The sequence below is a fragment of the Bombina bombina genome, chromosome 4 (assembly GCF_027579735.1).
Source record: "Bombina bombina isolate aBomBom1 chromosome 4, aBomBom1.pri, whole genome shotgun sequence".
Classification (NCBI taxonomy): Eukaryota; Metazoa; Chordata; class Amphibia; order Anura; family Bombinatoridae; genus Bombina; species Bombina bombina.
The window spans coordinates 806,856,228-806,874,188 of record NC_069502.1 but is presented as its reverse complement, the minus strand read 5'-3'; the positions used below and the strand labels follow the sequence as shown (position 1 = coordinate 806,874,188).

Here is a 17,961-nt window from a genome sequence, read left to right as displayed (position 1 = left end):
GGTGAGTTGAAGTTAGGGTTAGTGAGATGTTCTGGGTAAGATGAAGTTAGAGTTAATAAGATGGTCTGGGTGAGATGAGGTTAGAGTTAGTGTGATGGTCTGGGTGAGCTTAAGTTAGGGTTAGCTAGATGGTCTGGATGAGATGAAGATAGGGTTAGTGAGATGATCTGGGTAAGCTGAAGTTTAGGTTAGTGAGATAGTCTGGGTGAGATGAAGTTAGGGTTAGTATAATAGGTCTGATGTATCAGAAGCAGCACAGTAAATAGGACCAGTGTCACATGACTTAACCCAGCAGCTCTTACCTCTCCGGTCAGCAGGCAGATAATGCCCAGGGCCTGACTCAGGAACTGCTCTGCTATCTGCTTCCTATATTTGTTCATCTTGTTCTTCGTTAGTGACTGAGTTAGATGCTATAAATGTGACACCTACAAAAGAAAGGAAGACGGCAACATGAGAGATGGGAAATAATCTGAGCTCTTCCTGTATTTATATTAAAGGGACACTAAACCCATTTTTTTATTTCATGATAAAGTATGCCATTGTAAACAATTTTCTAATTTACTCCTATTATCAATTTTTCTTTGTTCTCATGCTATCTTTATTTAAAAAGCAGGAATGTGATGCATAGGAGCGGGCCCATTTTTGGTTGAGAACCTGGGTTATGCTTGCTTATTGGTGGGTAAATGTAAGCTTCCAATAAGCAAGCACTATCCATGGTGCTGAACCTAAAATGGACTGGCTGCTAAGATTTATACTCCTGCTTTAAAAATAAAGATAGCAAGAGAACGAAGAAAAATTGATAATTAGAAAGTTACTTAAAATTGCATTCTATATCTGAATCATGAAAGAAAAAACTTGGGTTCAGTGTACCTTTAAGGATAAAGAGCTGATTATGTGTTATAAAACATGTTTATTTTACTTATGCACAATCTAATACTACACATGTGACCAGCTGCATGTAGAGTAATAAATATAAACAGTCATAAAATGTAACAATATTTATAATGCATGTGTCAAATGTTATCCGAGATACATTTATGTAATAGCATCAGAAGTCACGAAAAGCAAGAGGTTGGCTGTATACAGGAATATGAAGAATAAACTGATATGTTATGAAGCAGATGTAAAATACTGAATAGCTCCCTGGATCACAGGATTTGTTAAAGGGACAGTCGACACCATTTTTTTATTGTTTAAAAAGATAGATAAACCCTTTACAGGTTGTCCCTTTAAAACAATTATCCTGTAATTTATAGGAATATTCCAAACTGAGCTCTGTCTTGATGTTTCTTAGTTCCTCATCTATTTCTAACCCACCAGACTGTGCCCCTGAATCAGTCTGTCCTGCTCATGCACCACCCAGACTGTGCCCCTGAATCAGTCTGTCCTGCTCATGCACCACCCAGACTGTGCCCCTGAATCAGTCTGTCCTGCGCATGCAACAATAGAACTATGGCCCTGAATCAGTCTGTCCTGCGCATGCAACAACAGAACTATGGCCCTGAATCAGTCTGTCCTGCGTATGCAACAACAGAACTATGGCCCTGAATCAGTCTGTCCTGCGTATGCAACAACAGAACGTGTTAGAACAGAGTGTTAGAAGAAAAAAACACCTGCGATCGCGGAATGGAGATCGCCGTAACCCAAACCCATTGATGTCTATGGAAAAAAAAAAGTTATGTTTAAACCTAACACCCTAGCATAAACCCCAAGTCTAAACACCCCTAATCTGCCGCCCGACATCGCTGACACATAAAGTTATTAACCCCTAATCCGCCGCTCCCCAACATCACCGACACTAATAATAGCTTTTAACCTCTAATCCACCGCTCCCCGACATTGACGCCACTATAATAAAGTTATTAACCCCTATTCCGCCGCTCCCAGACATTGCCGCCACTAAATAAAGTTATTAACCCCTAAACCTCCGGTCCCCCACATTGCAAAACACTAAATTAAACTATTAACTCCTAAACATAACACCCCCTAACTTTAAATTAAAATTGCAATCAGCCAATAGGATTTCAGTAGGTCTTATCCTATTGGCTGTTTTGAACAGCCAATAGGATTTCAGAACCTCTCATCCTATTGGCTGATTTGAATTTGAAGAATCAAATCAGCCAATTGGAATGCAAGCTACACCATTTTGAAACGACTACCTTGTATTCAACTTCAGGATGTCTTCAGCTTCCAGGATGTCTCCGCTCCGTCGGGATGAAGATAGAAGACGCCTCAGTATAGATGAAGACCTCGCCGCCTGGATAAAGACCTCGACAACTGGATGGAGATGGATGTTCGGACTTCAGAAACTGTGAGTAAATCTTCTGGGGTAAATGTTAGGTTTTTTTGTTTTGTTTTTTTGGGTGTTTTTTTTTTTTAGGGATTTGGGCTTTGAAAAAGAGCTAAATGCCCCTTTAAGGGCAAAGCAAAAGAGCTAAATGCCCTTTTAAGGGCAATGCCCATACAAATGCCCCTTTAGGGGTAATGGGTAGCTTAGGTTTTTTTAGAGTTAAGTTTTTTTTATTTTGGGGGTTTGGTTGGGTGGTGGGATTTACTGTTGGGGGCATTTCGTATTATTTTTTTTTTTACAGGTAAAATAGCTGATTTCTTTAGGGCAATGCCCTACAAAAGGCCCTTTTAATGGCTATTGGTAGTTTATTGTAGGCTAGGGGGTGTTATTTTTTTTTGGGGGGGGGGGGCTTTTTTATTTTTATAGGGCTATTAGATTAGGAGTAATTGTTTTTATTTTGGATAATTTTGTTTATTTTTTTGTAATCTTAGTGTTTTTTTATTTTTTTGTGATTTTAGTGTTAATTATTTGTGGTAAACTTAGATTTTTCGTAGGATTTGCTTTTTGTAGTTGTAATTTAGATTTTTAATTTTCTTTCTTAGTGTTAGGTTTTTTTAAATGTGTAATTTAGATATTTTAATTGGTAGTTATTTTTATTTTATTACATTAGTTATGTTAGGTTAATTTATAGTTTAATGTTAGGTTTACATTTATTTCACAGGTATTTTTTATTTATTTAGAGTTATATTGTAATTTTAATTTAAAGTTAGGGGGTTTTAGGTTTAGGGGTTGATAGTTTAATTTAGTGTTTTGCGATGTGGGGGCAAAGCTCGTCCTCACCATCTAACCCTCCTCATCCATTAAACCCCTTCCCACATACAGCCCCCTCCTCACCCTCTCCCTCACACACAGCTCGTCCTCGCCATCTAACCCTCCTCTCCTTCACAAAGCCCCCTTTTCACCCTCTAAACAACCCCTCCCTCACACACAGCCCCCCCTTACACACAACTGCATTCTCAGCCCCCTGACACACAGCCACCTCTTAGACCTCACCATTTAAGACCCCCTCCCCTAACACACAGCCCCCTCCTAGGCCTCACCCTCTACCTCACACACATCTGCATCCTCAACCTCTAAGACCCTCTCCCCTCACACACAGCCCCCTCCTAGGCCTCACCCTCTACCTCACACACAGCCCCCTCCTCCCCCTCACACACACATCTGCATCCTCACCCTCTAAGACCCCCTCCCCTCACACACTGCCTCCTCCTAGTCCTCACCCTCTAAACCCCTTCTACCTCTCACACAGCACCCTCCTTACCCTCAGTGGTTCTCAGCCTAAGTGACCTCAAGGCCTGGTAATTAGCCAGACCTGTCCAGGGTCCGGTAAGCATCGGGAGTGGGTTGGAGTAGGTTTGGAAGAAATATATATAAAGTATATATATATATATATATATATATATACATATATATATATATATATATATATATATCGATCAATCTATTGGTAATCTCTTATTTTAGCGTATTTTATTAGGAGCATCTGCCCAATTTAGTATTTTAGCGTATTTTATTGTCAGTGCTCTAACTGGTAACACAATGTTTATACAATGTTGCAAGTAATCAGACAGCATGAAAACCTGTGAAGCTAACCATTTCATGCCTTCAGTTTCAGTTTTAACAAATAGTATTATGCCCTGCAAAATTAACCCTTTATTACTAGTATTAGCCCTGTAAAAGTAACCCTTTTTTAAATTTAAATTTTATTAAAGATAAGACATATTAGACAATCATAACCATCTCAAAAATAATCCATTACATCTTATTGCATTTATCCTTTGAACATCATAAGAAAGCAAGAAGAAAAAAAGAAAAACAATTTATCGTTATGTGTTCTAGTATGACACCCTCTACTGCCTCCAACACTTCTCCTCTAACTCTTATTACAAGTGAGGGATACTATTTCCACATTTAGATACTACATTAAACCGTTCTCTGACCCTTCCTTTCTCCAAATTGTCCCACCGATCTTAATAGTCCTGAGGTATATAGACCCTCAGTACTATATTCCTATCGATTGAGGCTACCAACTATCCTCAGTCTATCCCTATTGCTGTTAGTCTCTTGGTTACAAAGAACTAAACACAACTTCTCCTAGATTTAGACTGCAAATTAAAACCCGTTTTACTGTGGGTGAATATTAACACCCGGGGGGGGGGGGGCAGGGGTATGGAAAGCTGGGGGGGGGGGGGAAGATGAGAAGGAGAAAGAGAGAAAAAAAAATAAAAAAAATTTCCCCCTTGAGAATATTTGTGTGTTTTTCTAAAGATTTCAAAACACTACCCCAGACGGATGTGTCATCTTATCTGTTCCATCCAATGTGACGGCAGAATTTCTGCAACTACTAAATTCAGGAAAGGAACTGTGCCTTGCAATGGGTCGAGGAACTGCTGTTGTAAAACTATTGGCCAAGACTCAATATATTTTTTCCATTTACAAAAATACCTTCTGTAATGTTTGTCTGTGTTTTTCAAGTCCTGCCTTTCTACTGTCATTTGAACTTTCATATTATTGATAAACTCATTCATACTTGGAGCCGCTATCTGTTTCCATTTCTTAAATATGAGACTACGGGCTGCTAAAATAGCCAAATTTATAAGATTTGTATCCCCTGAGTTTTCAGCCTGGTAAAAGAAAAATATCTGTATTGCTTCTAATTTTATCTTGTCATGTAAGTATTTATTGAGCCAGAACTGAACTCTCAACCAGAATTGGTGCACTTTTGGGCAACCCCATAAACAATGTAGCAGATTTGCTTTCATAGAATTACATTTGTAGCAGCTTACTGGGGCGGCTCTAGTCCATCCGCTGATTCTCTCTGGAGTCAAGTAGAAATTATTTAACAATTTCGCGTGCGACTCCCTCCAACTAATTCTCTCAGAGGCTGCTTCCACCCTTTTGATACTATCCAGAATATTTTCAGCTTGTATAGAGGGAAAATACCTAGAAAATGTTTCTGTACTCAGTAGGGCTGCAACAACTAATCGGTAAGTTTGATCATAAAAATAGTTGTCAACAAATCTCATTATCAATTAGGTGGTCAGCGATTAGCTGTTCAGTTGCACAGCACCAGCTGCTTTAATCTGATGATCTACTGCAACTAAGATTGTGCAAAAAAAATTGAATTTATTTATTTTTTTGATCTTTTTTCTATCTGATTAATCGGATAATAATCATCCGATTAATCGGATAATAATCATCCGATTAATCGGATAGAAAAAAAATTAATAAATAAAAATGTTTGCACAATACCATGTGCTGGAGTTCATCAGATTGAAGCAGCTGGTGCTGTGCAATTAACCAACTAATCGCTGAACACCTGATTGATAATGAGATTCTTTGACAACTATTTTTATGATAAATCTTACCGATTAGTTGTTGCAGCCCTAGTACTCAGATTTATTTGTCTCAATCCTAGCCCCCGCATTATATTCTGATACCACATCGCTATTGAACGCACTCCTGCCTTATATAATTTTAGACCCGCTTCGATAGCATCCTGACTCCAATCCACGCCATATTCCATAGTATGTGATTCTACATAATGTCTTGCTTGCAGGTATGTATAGAAGTATTTGGCGGGGAGATTATATTCTAGCGCTAAGCTCTCAAAGGTCCGCGATAGTCTCTCCTGCCCCATTCTTATCTGGGAAAAGTATCTCAAGCCCCTGTCTTCCCATTCTCGAAACGTCCTGTTATGCAACCCTGGAGCAAAATCTACACACCCAACAATCGGAAGCATTGTTGACACCTGATACTTTTGTCCCAATATGTCGCAGTATTTTTGCCATGCCCACACAATACTAGAGAATGTTACCAAATTTGCCACATTACTTGGTAAGCTCTTATATGGGCAGTGTAATATTGCTTGTAACTTAAAAGGTTTCACCATTTCAGTTTCCAGCTTGTAATAGGTGACATATTCTGACTCAGCTAGCCAGTCTATTCCAAGCTTAATCAAAGAGACATAATTGTAATACCTAATGTTGGGGAGGGCAAATCCACCATATTGTTTTGGGTAGCTTAGCTTTTCCGCAGAAATGCGGGGCTTCTGCTTACCCCAGATGAATACTGCACATGCTCTATTGTACCTATCTATATCTTCCTTTTTGATTACTAAAGGTAAATTCTGGAGACGAAATAATACCTTCGGAAAGAGAATTGTTTTTATCAGTATAATTCGCGCTGATAATGATAAATAATACATATTCCACTTTCCTAATTCCAATTGGATATTGTCAAACAGATCTTTATAATTCAGCTGATACCATTCACATGGATTTTTCGCAATTTTAATCCCCAAGTAATTAATATGTTGGACTTCTTTGAAAATTGTGTTCTGACTCGCTTCGGTTTTCTTTAGCCATAGAATTTCAGATTTTGTGGGATTTATTTTGTAACCTGTAAATGAACTAAATTTCTGGATCATCAGCAGAAGTTGAGGGACGCAATTAGCTGTATCTTGTAAAAATAACAGAATATCGTCTGCGTATAATGAAATCGTCATTTTTTCTGCACCTATCTTTACCGGTGGTAATTTATCTCTGATATATATTGCGAGGGGTTGTAACGCAATGTCAAACAATAAAGGGGAAAGAGGACACCCTTGACGCGTTCCCCTGCCCAGTATTATCGGCTTCAGTAATTCCCCATTAATTAACAGCTGTGACTTAGGTTTCTTGTAGATCATTTTGACCAGGTCGAGCAGGGCACCCGAGAGACCAAATTTCTCCAGAGTTACGAAAAGATGATCCCATCCTATAGAATCAAATGCCTTTTCGGCGTCTATTGTTACTATTGCAATGTCTTGATCCATCCTATTCTTTTTCTGTCGTGAGGTGGGCCGTCCGACCTGATAAAAATGATCCACCATTGTCAACACCCTTCTCATGTTACGTACCGAATTCCTGCCAGGTATGAACCCGACCTGATCTGCATTTATTAAATCTGGTATTACTTTCTTTAATCTGTCTGCTATTATAGACATTAATATCTTGTAATCTTGGTTTAGTAATGAGATAGGGCGATATGAGGACAAATTTGAGGCATCTTTCCCTTTTTTTAATATTAATGATATTATTGCGTCAGAAAAATATGGGGATTTCATGTCTTTCTTAATATAATACCCGTTGTATAGTTTGGTAAGAGTCCCTACTATCATTTCTGAGATCATTTTATAAAATTCAGCAGAGAGACCATCTGGTCCTGGTGCTTTTCCTGTTTTGGCTTTTTGAATGGCTCCCAACACCTCCCTTTCCGAAATTGGTGCGTTAACCTGCTGTAATGCTTCTGGGGTGATTTTAGGAGTTTTTATCTGGTCCCAAAATTGTTCCTTGCACTCCCTATTTATGCCCTCCTTGGAATATAACTTCTGATAGTATTGGGAAAATGCCTCTCTAATTGCAGTGGGGGTAGTGTGTATATTCTCACCTTCTTTGATCAAAGAAATTATATTTTGTTTCTTACAATATTTTGTTATCTTGGCTAGATGTTTTGCCGAAACTCCCTGAAGGCCTTGAAATTTTGCTCTGCACTTTGCCTCTTCGTTTGCCCATTTTTCTTTCATAAATTGTTCTCTTTCTGCTTTAGCTTGCATATATTTTTCCCACCGACCGACATTGGGACTGTACAAATACCTCACGTGTGCGTTTCTAACCTGGTTGGCCAGCTGAATTTCTCTCGCCTTGTTCTTCCGATTTAATTTAACCATTTACGCCTTTATCTCCCCGTGCATGACCGCCTTCCCTGCCTCCCACAAAGTCTCTGGTTTATCCGTGTACTCCCTATTGAATGAAATATATACTTTCCATTTATTCGATGCCCAATTAATGAATTTTGGATTGTTAGACATATATCCAGGGAATCTGAATGTATTTGTCTTAAAACTTGACCTGTCAGGAGGTACAATCTTGAAACTAATTATTGCGTGGTCAGATAATATTATCTCTCCTATGTGTGTCCTAATTTCGTATTTTAAAAGCTGTTCTTCTATTAGAAACATGTCTATCCTAGAAAAACACCGATGAGCCTTAGACTCACACGTGTAGGTACGATCATCTGGGTGCTGCAGACGCCAAATGTTGTTAACTTTGATTGTTTTTAAGAAATTCCGAAAAATTCTTGCTTCCCGATGGTATGCTTGTCTGTGCCCTGCCTTAAATCTGTCGCTGTTTGGATGTGGTGTTGTATTCATGTCTCCCGCCATAATCAGGTTCTGACCTAAGTACGGAGTCAGCTCTTTTTGTATCAGGTGCCAAAATTTAACTTCAAATGTGTTGGGTGCGTATATGTTACACAGGGTCCATATTCTATCCTCAATTTTTATTTGCATAATAATAAATCTCCCCTTCTGATCCAGTTTTACCTTAATTATCTCGTAATCCAAACTCCTATTTAATAATATAGCAACCCCGCGTTTACGTGACTCACAAGGAGTTGCAATAACTTCAGCAAGCCAATTGGTTCGTAGTTTATCTATTTCGGACGCTTTCAAATGCAATTCTTGCAATAATATGATATCTGGTTTCTGCTTTTTTAATAATTTGAAAATGTTTTTTCGTTTAATGGGGGAGGTTATCCCTCCCACATTCCATGATACAAAATTAAGTGACACACTCATCTTTTACAAATAGTAATCTATCTTTTACAGCCATTATTCTACCACAACAGGAGGGCTGGCGAGCATACAAAAAAAAAAAAAAGAGGAAAGAAAAAGACCCCCCCCGCGCCCCCCCCCCATCCCCTCCCTGTGTCTGTTTCTCTGTTCCTTCTCATCATTACTCTACAATTGCGGAGATCTTCTGGCACCCCTACCAGTACATCATAGTTCTATGTTGTTCTCTACGCAAAAAGCTTTCGCTTCTTCCACCGTATTAAGTGCCATGACACCGTCCATGCCCAGGACCGTAATTTTTGCTGGATATTTCATTGTGGCTCTCAGCCCGGCTTTAATCAGCCCTGTGCAGTACGGTGCCATGGCCCGTCTTTTGACCGATGTCTCCACTGAGAAGTCTTGAAAAATTAAAATTGGTTTGTCGCCTATCATGATTGTTCTTGTTTTCCTATAGTGATACATTATGTTTACCTTATCCTGAAAATTCAGGTATTTTATAATAACCACTCTTGGCCTGGTATTATTCTCTCTGGGTTGTCTTAGAGGGCCAATCCTATGCGCTCTTTCAACCAGCAGCGCCCCGTTTACAGATTGCATCCCTAATAGCTTAGGCAGTGTGACAGCGCCAAAGGTCAATAGATCTTCCTGCCCATTTGTTTCAGGTAGACCTACTACACGAATGTTGCTCCTTCGTGACCTGTCTTCCAGGTCCTCTATCTTTGTCTGTAATGCGCTAATTTTTTCTGTATGTCTAGCCAATGTTGACTCCTGTAAGTTTGTTTTATCTTCTACCTCTGACACTCTGCTTTCTACCTCAGTTAGCCTGATCGAGAATTGCCTGAATTCATACGATAAATCTGCAATCTCTTTTTTGACAATTTCGAATTGTGGTAGAATTAAGTCAGCCAATTGATTAATTGTAAGCTGTGTTTCTACATTTCTCTCTGGACTCTGTGTATTAGATTCTGCGCTAATTTCACTTTGTGCTTTCTGTCTTTTATCTCTTCTTATTGGCATTGCTGGTGATTTGTTTTTCACACTTGTAACGTATTTTTCCATTTGTACGTTTCCTTTTCTCCTGCAACCTAGTGTTACCACGACCCTTTGTGTACACTGTATTTCCTCTGATACTTCTTCTCTACTACGTTTCTCTTGGTGTTCTCTAATAGACCTATACCAGCTGCCACTCACTGTTGGAGTTACTCTATTAGGCTCTATTCCTATGAAAAGAAAAGAGCTAGCCCCCTACTGTACCAGGTTAATTAATGCCGGCCTGAAGGCTAGATTAACATATCCTGCAAGGATAATAGTGGAGGATGCGGAGGGCAATGTTACTCTGGTTAACACAGAAGAAGTGAGAGACTTTTGTAAAACTAGGCAAATAAGGTAAAACAAAGGGTTAAAGAAGAGACCTTAATTGATTATAATCTTAGTTTTAGGGGTCTTATGTTGTTTTATAAATAATGTGGAGGTGCTTGTTTTCTCTTTTTTTTTTTTTTTTTGCGCTTTGTGTTCTCTCCCTCGCTGCAGCTCTCAGGAAGTAATGATAGAGGGAAAATGGCAAGGATATAAAAAATTAAAGGGCTACTAATAAGATGAGGAAGATCAAATTTATTTCATGGAATGTAGGAGGGATAACAACCCCCAAAAAAAGAAAGCTGATAATTAGGCACTTAGCTAAATTTAAACCTGATATTGTCCTATTGCAGGAAACACACTTGAAAAACACTGAAGCTCAGAAACTCAAATGCAACTGGGTAGGACAAGTAATAGCATCAGACTGTTCTAGGAGGAAACGGGGGGTCGCTTTCCTATTTAACAAAGATTTGGAATATAATATCCGAGAAAGTCAAATAGATTTTAATGATAGATGGATAATTTTAACAGTGGACATTAAAAAAATAAAATATGTAGTGTGCAATGTATATGGGCCTAATGTCAAAGACCAACTATTTTGGAGTGACATGACGGCTAGATTAATGTTGAAAGAAGATCCAAATATAATTCTTGCTGGAGATTTCAACTTAACCCCTACACCATCATTAGATAGGTTGTCTCATAGACAGAATAGAAGGCCTATGCAAAATTCTCAAATATTTTTCCAAATATGTGAAGAACTAAGTTTACACGATATATGGCGGGTGCAGCACCCCGGGGGAAAAAGTTTTACTTGTGAATCTCAAGTACATAGATCTCTCTCGAGCATTGATTTTTTCCTAGTCTCAAATGCTTTATTGCAGGAGGAGATATGTACAGATATCGGTGAAATTATAATATCAGATCATGCTACAATATTACTGGAGGTAGGGGTATGTGATCAATATATACGGGGGGGAAATAAAAATTTTTTTCCAAAGCATATGATTAATGATGGACCCTTCCAAATATGGATAAAAAATAAATGGCGCGAATACTGTGTTAACAACCAAGAGTATGCTAACAATTACAAAATATTTTGGGAAGCAGCCAAAGCATATCTAAAGGGAGAGATTAAATTATATATGATTACTTTAAAAAAAAAGAGCATAGCTCGCGAGATTCAGTTAACAAAAACTGTTGCTAGGGCGCTTCACAACTATACAAACAACACTCTAAGGAAATATTGGCTAGAGTATAGAAAGGCCAAACAAGAAAGAGACTCGTTTCTCTTAGCTAAAATGATAAAGCAAGAAGCCAGAGTAAACTCTGCTTATGGTGGTAGATATGGTAAATCAGTGAAGTATCTGTCAAAGTTAGAGAAAGTCAGGAACCGGAAGAATATAATTGAGAATGTGATAGTAGAGGGGCAAAATTACACACAAACTGAAGATATTAGTAAAGCTTTTTATGGATATTATAAGAATATATATGCCTCGAAAGCTATAGATAAAGAAGCCAGCAAGACATTTTGGACCTCTATTACTTGTCCACAGATTACTGCAGATCAAGTGAAGGGATTGAATTTGCCTATTTCCCCAGACGAGGTCATAAAAGCGATAGAGGCAATGAAATTGGGCAAGGCACCTGGACCAGATCAAATACCGGCCGAGTTTTACAGGCTCCTAAATTCAGAAATTGTTCTTATTCTAACTTGTTTATTCAATGAATATTTTATGGAGGGAAAATTAATGTCAAGGTTTTTCTCCGCGTCAGTCATAACACTTATACCAAAAAAAGATAAAAATTTAACAGATTTAGGGTCATATAGACCTATCTCCTTGTTGAATATAGATTACAAATTGTTAACATCTATAATAGCGAATCGTCTTAAGGAAGTACTCCAAGAAATTATCCACCAAGACCAAGCGGGTTTCATGTGTAATAGATCACTTACTAAAAACATCAGAAAAGCATATACGCTAATAGAATATTTTTGGAACAAAATTAATAAGGAGAAAATAACATACCAAGATGATATTGCTATGGTTATGATTGACGCGGAGAAGGCATTTGACTCCATAATATGGGATCATTTATATGTGGCCCTGACAAAATTTGGTTTTACAGGAAAGCTGATAGAATTTATCAAAACTATATACAATTATCCAATCTCCTCAATAGCGATTAATAATACCCAAACTCCTTTTTTTAAAATGGAGAAAGGTACACGTCAGGGTTGCCCACTGTCCCCCCTTTTATTTAATTTGGCCATTGAACCCCTGGCAATCTATCTACGCCAAGAATTCGAGGGGATAAATATAGGCGAACAGAAATTAGTTTTGTCACTCTATGCAGATGACCTATTATTATATTTTAAACATACATATAAAAATATTCCCATAGCGTTTGGTGCTTTAGAACTATTTAGCAAAATCTCAGGCTATAAGGTAAACACAATTAAATCCGAGATATTATGGATATATAAAAAGAAGGATAGCAGGATTCAATATGATCTAAAAGAGGTCGAGACTCTCAGATACCTTGGGATTATACTACATAGAGATCCAAACAGTTGGTACAAACTTAATTTTACTCCTTTTTTTACTAATATTAAAGCTAAATTACAACGTTGGGCATTACTTCCAATTTCTCTTTCAGCTAAAATCACAATGATAAAAAATATCTTGTTCCCACAGATATTATTTGTAATGAATAATCTCCCTCTATTTATTAAAGCAAAAGATATTAAAATATTTAACCAGGCCTGTGCTAAGTTCCTTTGGAATAAGTCAAGACAGATGATTTCGATTAAAAAACTATTTCAACAGAAGGAACAGGGTGGCTTAGCTCTCCCAGACATTAAGTCATATAACTTAGCTATCTTGGCACGCTATGGGATAGACTGGCTGCATGCTGGCAAGGCATTGACGAATTTTAGTCTAGAAGAGACTATTATATACCCGTTTTCTTGCAAAACAATTCTACATTGTGTTAGTGTCCAATTACCAAAAAGTATAAAACTGTACACCAGTATTTATAATGTAGTTAAAGCCTGGCAACTTCTATGCTCTCGGCTTAAGATTAATTTCCACATATCATCTTTTCTATTGATCAGAGGAAATCCTGAGTTTCCACCTGGGTGTTCTTATAAGCCATTTAGAGAATGGGACAATAAAGGGCTCTCTAAGATAACACAGCTCTTAGATGAGCAAGCCAATATAAGAACCTTTGAAAGCATTGTCAATGAATTTAATCTTTCCAACAAACATTTCTTTGCCTATTTACAGCTACGTAATTTTTTGAATAAGAAATTACAGCTTGGAAACTGGTCGGAATGTTTTGCTGAAATTGGAGGGTATATAAAGTTATATAAACAAGGAAAACACTCTATTTCGCTCTTATACAATATCTTGCTGGCTAAGCAGGGTCAATTATACTCTGAGCAACATATCTCTCATTGGTCGAGATACTTTGAAGGAGTTAATCATGATTTAATTAAAAAAAGTATTAAATGGTTGGTGAAAGCGCCCCTTCGTTCCTCCTGGCATGAATCCCACCTAAAATTACTCAATAATGCATACATCTCACCGAAAAGATTAGCACAGTGGTCGCAGGACAGCATGGGCCTCTGTTATAAATGCTCTTTGCCCTGGGCAGATCTGTTACACTGTTTTTGGTATTGCCCGAAAGTGTGGCAATTCTGGCAGAAAGTCAATTTTTGGTTAAACAAGCTGGACTCGGAGTATTCTATTTCTAACCCAAAAATGATTGTTTTCTTAAATCCAGGAGGCCACAATGCTGACCTGATTAATACAATTATACTAATTGTCCGCAATCTACTACTAAAAAGCTGGAAACACAGAAAAGCCCCCTCTTTCATTAGATTTTTGGAAGCTGTAAAACAACAGATTATTTTTGAACAATATAATATTTCTAAAATACATAGCAAACAAATTCAAAGATTCTTTAATAAATGGACCAAAATTATCCAAACATATCCGCTTAACATACAGTATATTCTTACTAAAGAGTTACATAAAACAGAATATTTTGAAGGCTTAATTTTGAGAGAAGTGTTCCCAGTGGCATGGTTCTGAGAGCTTATAGCGGGGGAGAGGTAACAAATTTAAAAAATTTTTTTTTTTTTTTTTTCTTCTTTCTTTTTTCTATTCTTTCTTCTTCTATACACACCAGAAAAGTGGCAGAATAGTCATAGTTCCACTCTTGTTTATTTTTTTCTTTTTATTATTTCTTTTCGCTTGGACAAGTATGCATATAAACAAAATTAAATGTTATGTATGATGTACTGATCAACTGATCTCTTTATTATGCATGTACCTTGATTTACCCTGCGCGGTGCACAAACGTGAGCGAATGTGCTCTTTTGTTACTTTTCACCTTTTTCTTCTGTCAAAAATTAAATAAAACATTTAAAAAAAAAAAAAGGCTCTATTCCTAGGTTGTTGTTCTAACTGAACACTAGTGCTGCTGTGTCTATTTCCTAGATATCTAAGATTTTTACGCCCTCAGAAGTATTAAATACATTCCAACGTTCAGCTGTGTCCAGTAACTAGTCTAAATACTGAATGTTATTAGACTCTGTTCCTAGATTTGTAGTTTTAGTTAGACCTTACTGCTGCTGTGTCTGCTCCCTATCTGTGCTTTACATTTCTGGAATTAATCTTGAAAGGCACACGTAACCCCCTTACATCTATAACAATTGTGTTTCACACTTGTTTGTAGCCTTTTTCAGTACTCAGATACCTTAGTAGGCGTAGAAATTCGTGGCACAAACTGTTATATTGTTTTTAACTAAGGTTAAACATGCCCAACCTATTAACCTGCACACTTTCTTACACAGAGTATCTAGTATTTTGCAACATCAAAAATACAAAAAATGCAGTTAATCTTGTAATGCACATGTGGTCCCTTCACATATATAACAATTATAAGAATTTTTTTTTTTTTTTTTTTCTTGTTTGCGGCCTTTTTCAATCCTCAGATACCTTAATAGTCAGAAAAAAATCACAATCCACTCAGCTGTATTACTTTCAACTGGAATTAAGCAAGCCTAGTCTGTTAATCAGCACACTATCTTGTACAAAATGTCTAGTATTTTACCACATTAACAGTGTGAAATGTCTTTCAACCTTCAACTGTGGCCAGCAGCTATTCACAAAATTAAATGCTAAACAAATTTATAGCCTTGTTCCAGTGGCTCCTTTATATTGCACCAAGAAGCAGCTACCACGTCTGCATCTCTAAGTCACAGAGTTTTTCCTCAATTTAATACTGAGAGAAAGAAGCTGCTTTAAGTTACACCACCTCCTGCCACATAAATTCTGGCCTCTTACACTTTCCCTTTTGATGCTTGCCGGGGTTAACTCTGAGAGTACAGGGTAATCTATAGCTTGTTTCCCAGCAAGTCCTGTTCACATCATGTCCTCAAACTGTGAAAAAACCGGCCCAGTACTCAAGTCTCATGAACCTAAGTCTTTGGATTTTTTACTGAACTGGTCCCGCTTTGTTAATCTGTGCGCACCGGCCTTTATATGTTCTACCCTCTATGCTCTCGAAGGGGAGGAAAACGTATATGAAGTGGGTAATGCCCTCTATTGCTGAAGGGATTATATTCTACTGTTACTTTAAGAGTTCCAGTGGCTGCTGCTATGTATCTGTGTATAGTCACTTCTGATCAATAAAGCCACTCCAGCCCTGGGTGCGTTACAATTGCGTGCCTTCTCCCTGTTCATTTAACCCCTCAAGCTTTGCATACATCAAATCTAGCCTCCGCAGCTTTTCATTCAGTCATATGTGAATTAATGTTTTGTAAACTTACCCCCCCCCTTTCTTCACGGCAGGTTTCGAGTAGCCATTCTCCGTTGGTTTGCCCCACCCGGGGGGCCTCTGCTTTTAGTCCGCCTGTAGAGTCTGTGTCTCAACCCGCGGTTCAGCTTACACCGCAGCTCCCGTTCGGCAGCTCCTCTCAGCGCCACCGCCTTGCGGTTATGACGTCACGTTTCCACGCCGACTTTCCTGCATGGGGGGGGTATTAGTGCCGCTGACAGTTATGCTCTATGCGGTGGCCCCCTCGTCACTCTCCTGAGCCAACCGCTCCTCTTGTGCCTCGGATCCCCACCTTTCTGTAATCAGGTGCGATTCAGCTCCCTCCGTGCACAGTGTTAGCTCCGAGTTATGTCTGTCCTCCTTACAGGGGTGGCTGCCGCATTCCTTCCCAGCGGGTATGTTATGTCCACTTGTTAGGGGTGCTATGACTTCCTCACACCACACTTTCTCTCCCCCAGGCTGGGTATGTTTTTTGCCCCAGCAATAGGGCTTTGTGGTAGGGTGTTAGGTCTAAAGTTAGCTCCACATACGAGAGAGCTCAGCGTGAGTGCTCCTTCCTCAACGCTCCTCCCACAGGAAGTCCTCAAATCGCAGCTCAGCCAAAAGTAACCCTTTATTGCCTACAGTAACTGGTATGCCCTGTAAAATTAAAAACGCTTGTTTCTCCCATAGAGGATAAAATACGCTAAAATAAGAGATTACCTATAAATATTGTTTACCATGGGTTAATTATATGATAATTCATATATATATATAGTTTACAGTGGGTTAATGAATGATAATTCATTGGTGTCAGTGGGATCTATATATATATATATATATATATATATATACACACACACACACACACAGTTTACACATACACATTGGTGTAAGGTTGATTATACATACACATTGGTGTCCAGTGGCCGCACTAAATATATACATTGGTGTCAGTGGGCTTACTTACCTGTGAGCCGATGCTTCACGCTCTGCACGCAGCTACACGCTCATAATGCACAAACGGACATGCGCAGTGGCACTCTGACAGGCCCATCCAAAATTTTGGAGATGTGTAAAGGCGGGCCTGTCACAGCGAGTGTCTGGAGGCTATGTCGGGTCGCGGCCCGGCTGTTGAGAAACAAACCCCTTTCCCTCACAAAAAGCTCCCTCCTCACCCTCACAGCCCCCTTTCCCTTACATACAACCCCCTCCTTACCCTCTAAACCCTATCTCCCTCATACACAGCCCCCTTCTCACAGTCCCTCTCACACAACAAGCCGATTCCGTTCGTTTTCACACACAGCCCCCTCCGATAATAAGCTGCTGTCATTACCTGTCACACACAGCCGCTAACTATTAACTAAGGTCTCCCTATGTACAGCACACAGTTATCTGGTAGTGGCTAGATCCCACAACGCTAAAGGACCTAAATATGTCACATGGTACAGGCAATGGTCTTTAATTTAAGACCATTTCCTACAGAACATTGGGTAGAAATTTGCAGCCCTATACCGTAATATAGTGTTGGGTAGTAATACACTGTGCTATGCCGCAATTACACTAGAGATTACCAGCCTTGAGACAACATTGTGTATATATAGAAGCAAGGTCATTTTCATTTGGCCATAATAACACTATGTGTGTAGTGTCCATACTATCTATATAACTGCCGATATAAGACAACATAATTTTAGAAGAGACTATTTAATATAGAAGCTTTGTGTATCACTACAGCATACTACTAAGTTGCCAATCTCATATAGCAAATAAATATATACAATTGTCGGTTCGTCCACACAGCACCAATATT

General features: G+C 38.6%; 1 protein-coding gene across 1 annotated transcript in view; it reads right to left on the bottom strand.

Moving 5' to 3' along the window:
* LOC128657061 (oocyte zinc finger protein XlCOF7.1-like) overlaps positions 1–17,961 on the bottom strand; it is a 151,727-nt gene that overhangs the window by 119,002 nt on the left and 14,764 nt on the right. The window contains exons 2-3 of the mRNA XM_053711290.1: positions 2,160–2,277; positions 303–425 (exon numbers count right to left, since the gene is read on the bottom strand). Coding sequence (XP_053567265.1) covers positions 303–380 — 78 coding nt within the window. The 5' untranslated portion in view covers positions 381–425; positions 2,160–2,277. The remainder of the gene's footprint in view (positions 1–302; positions 426–2,159; positions 2,278–17,961) is intronic.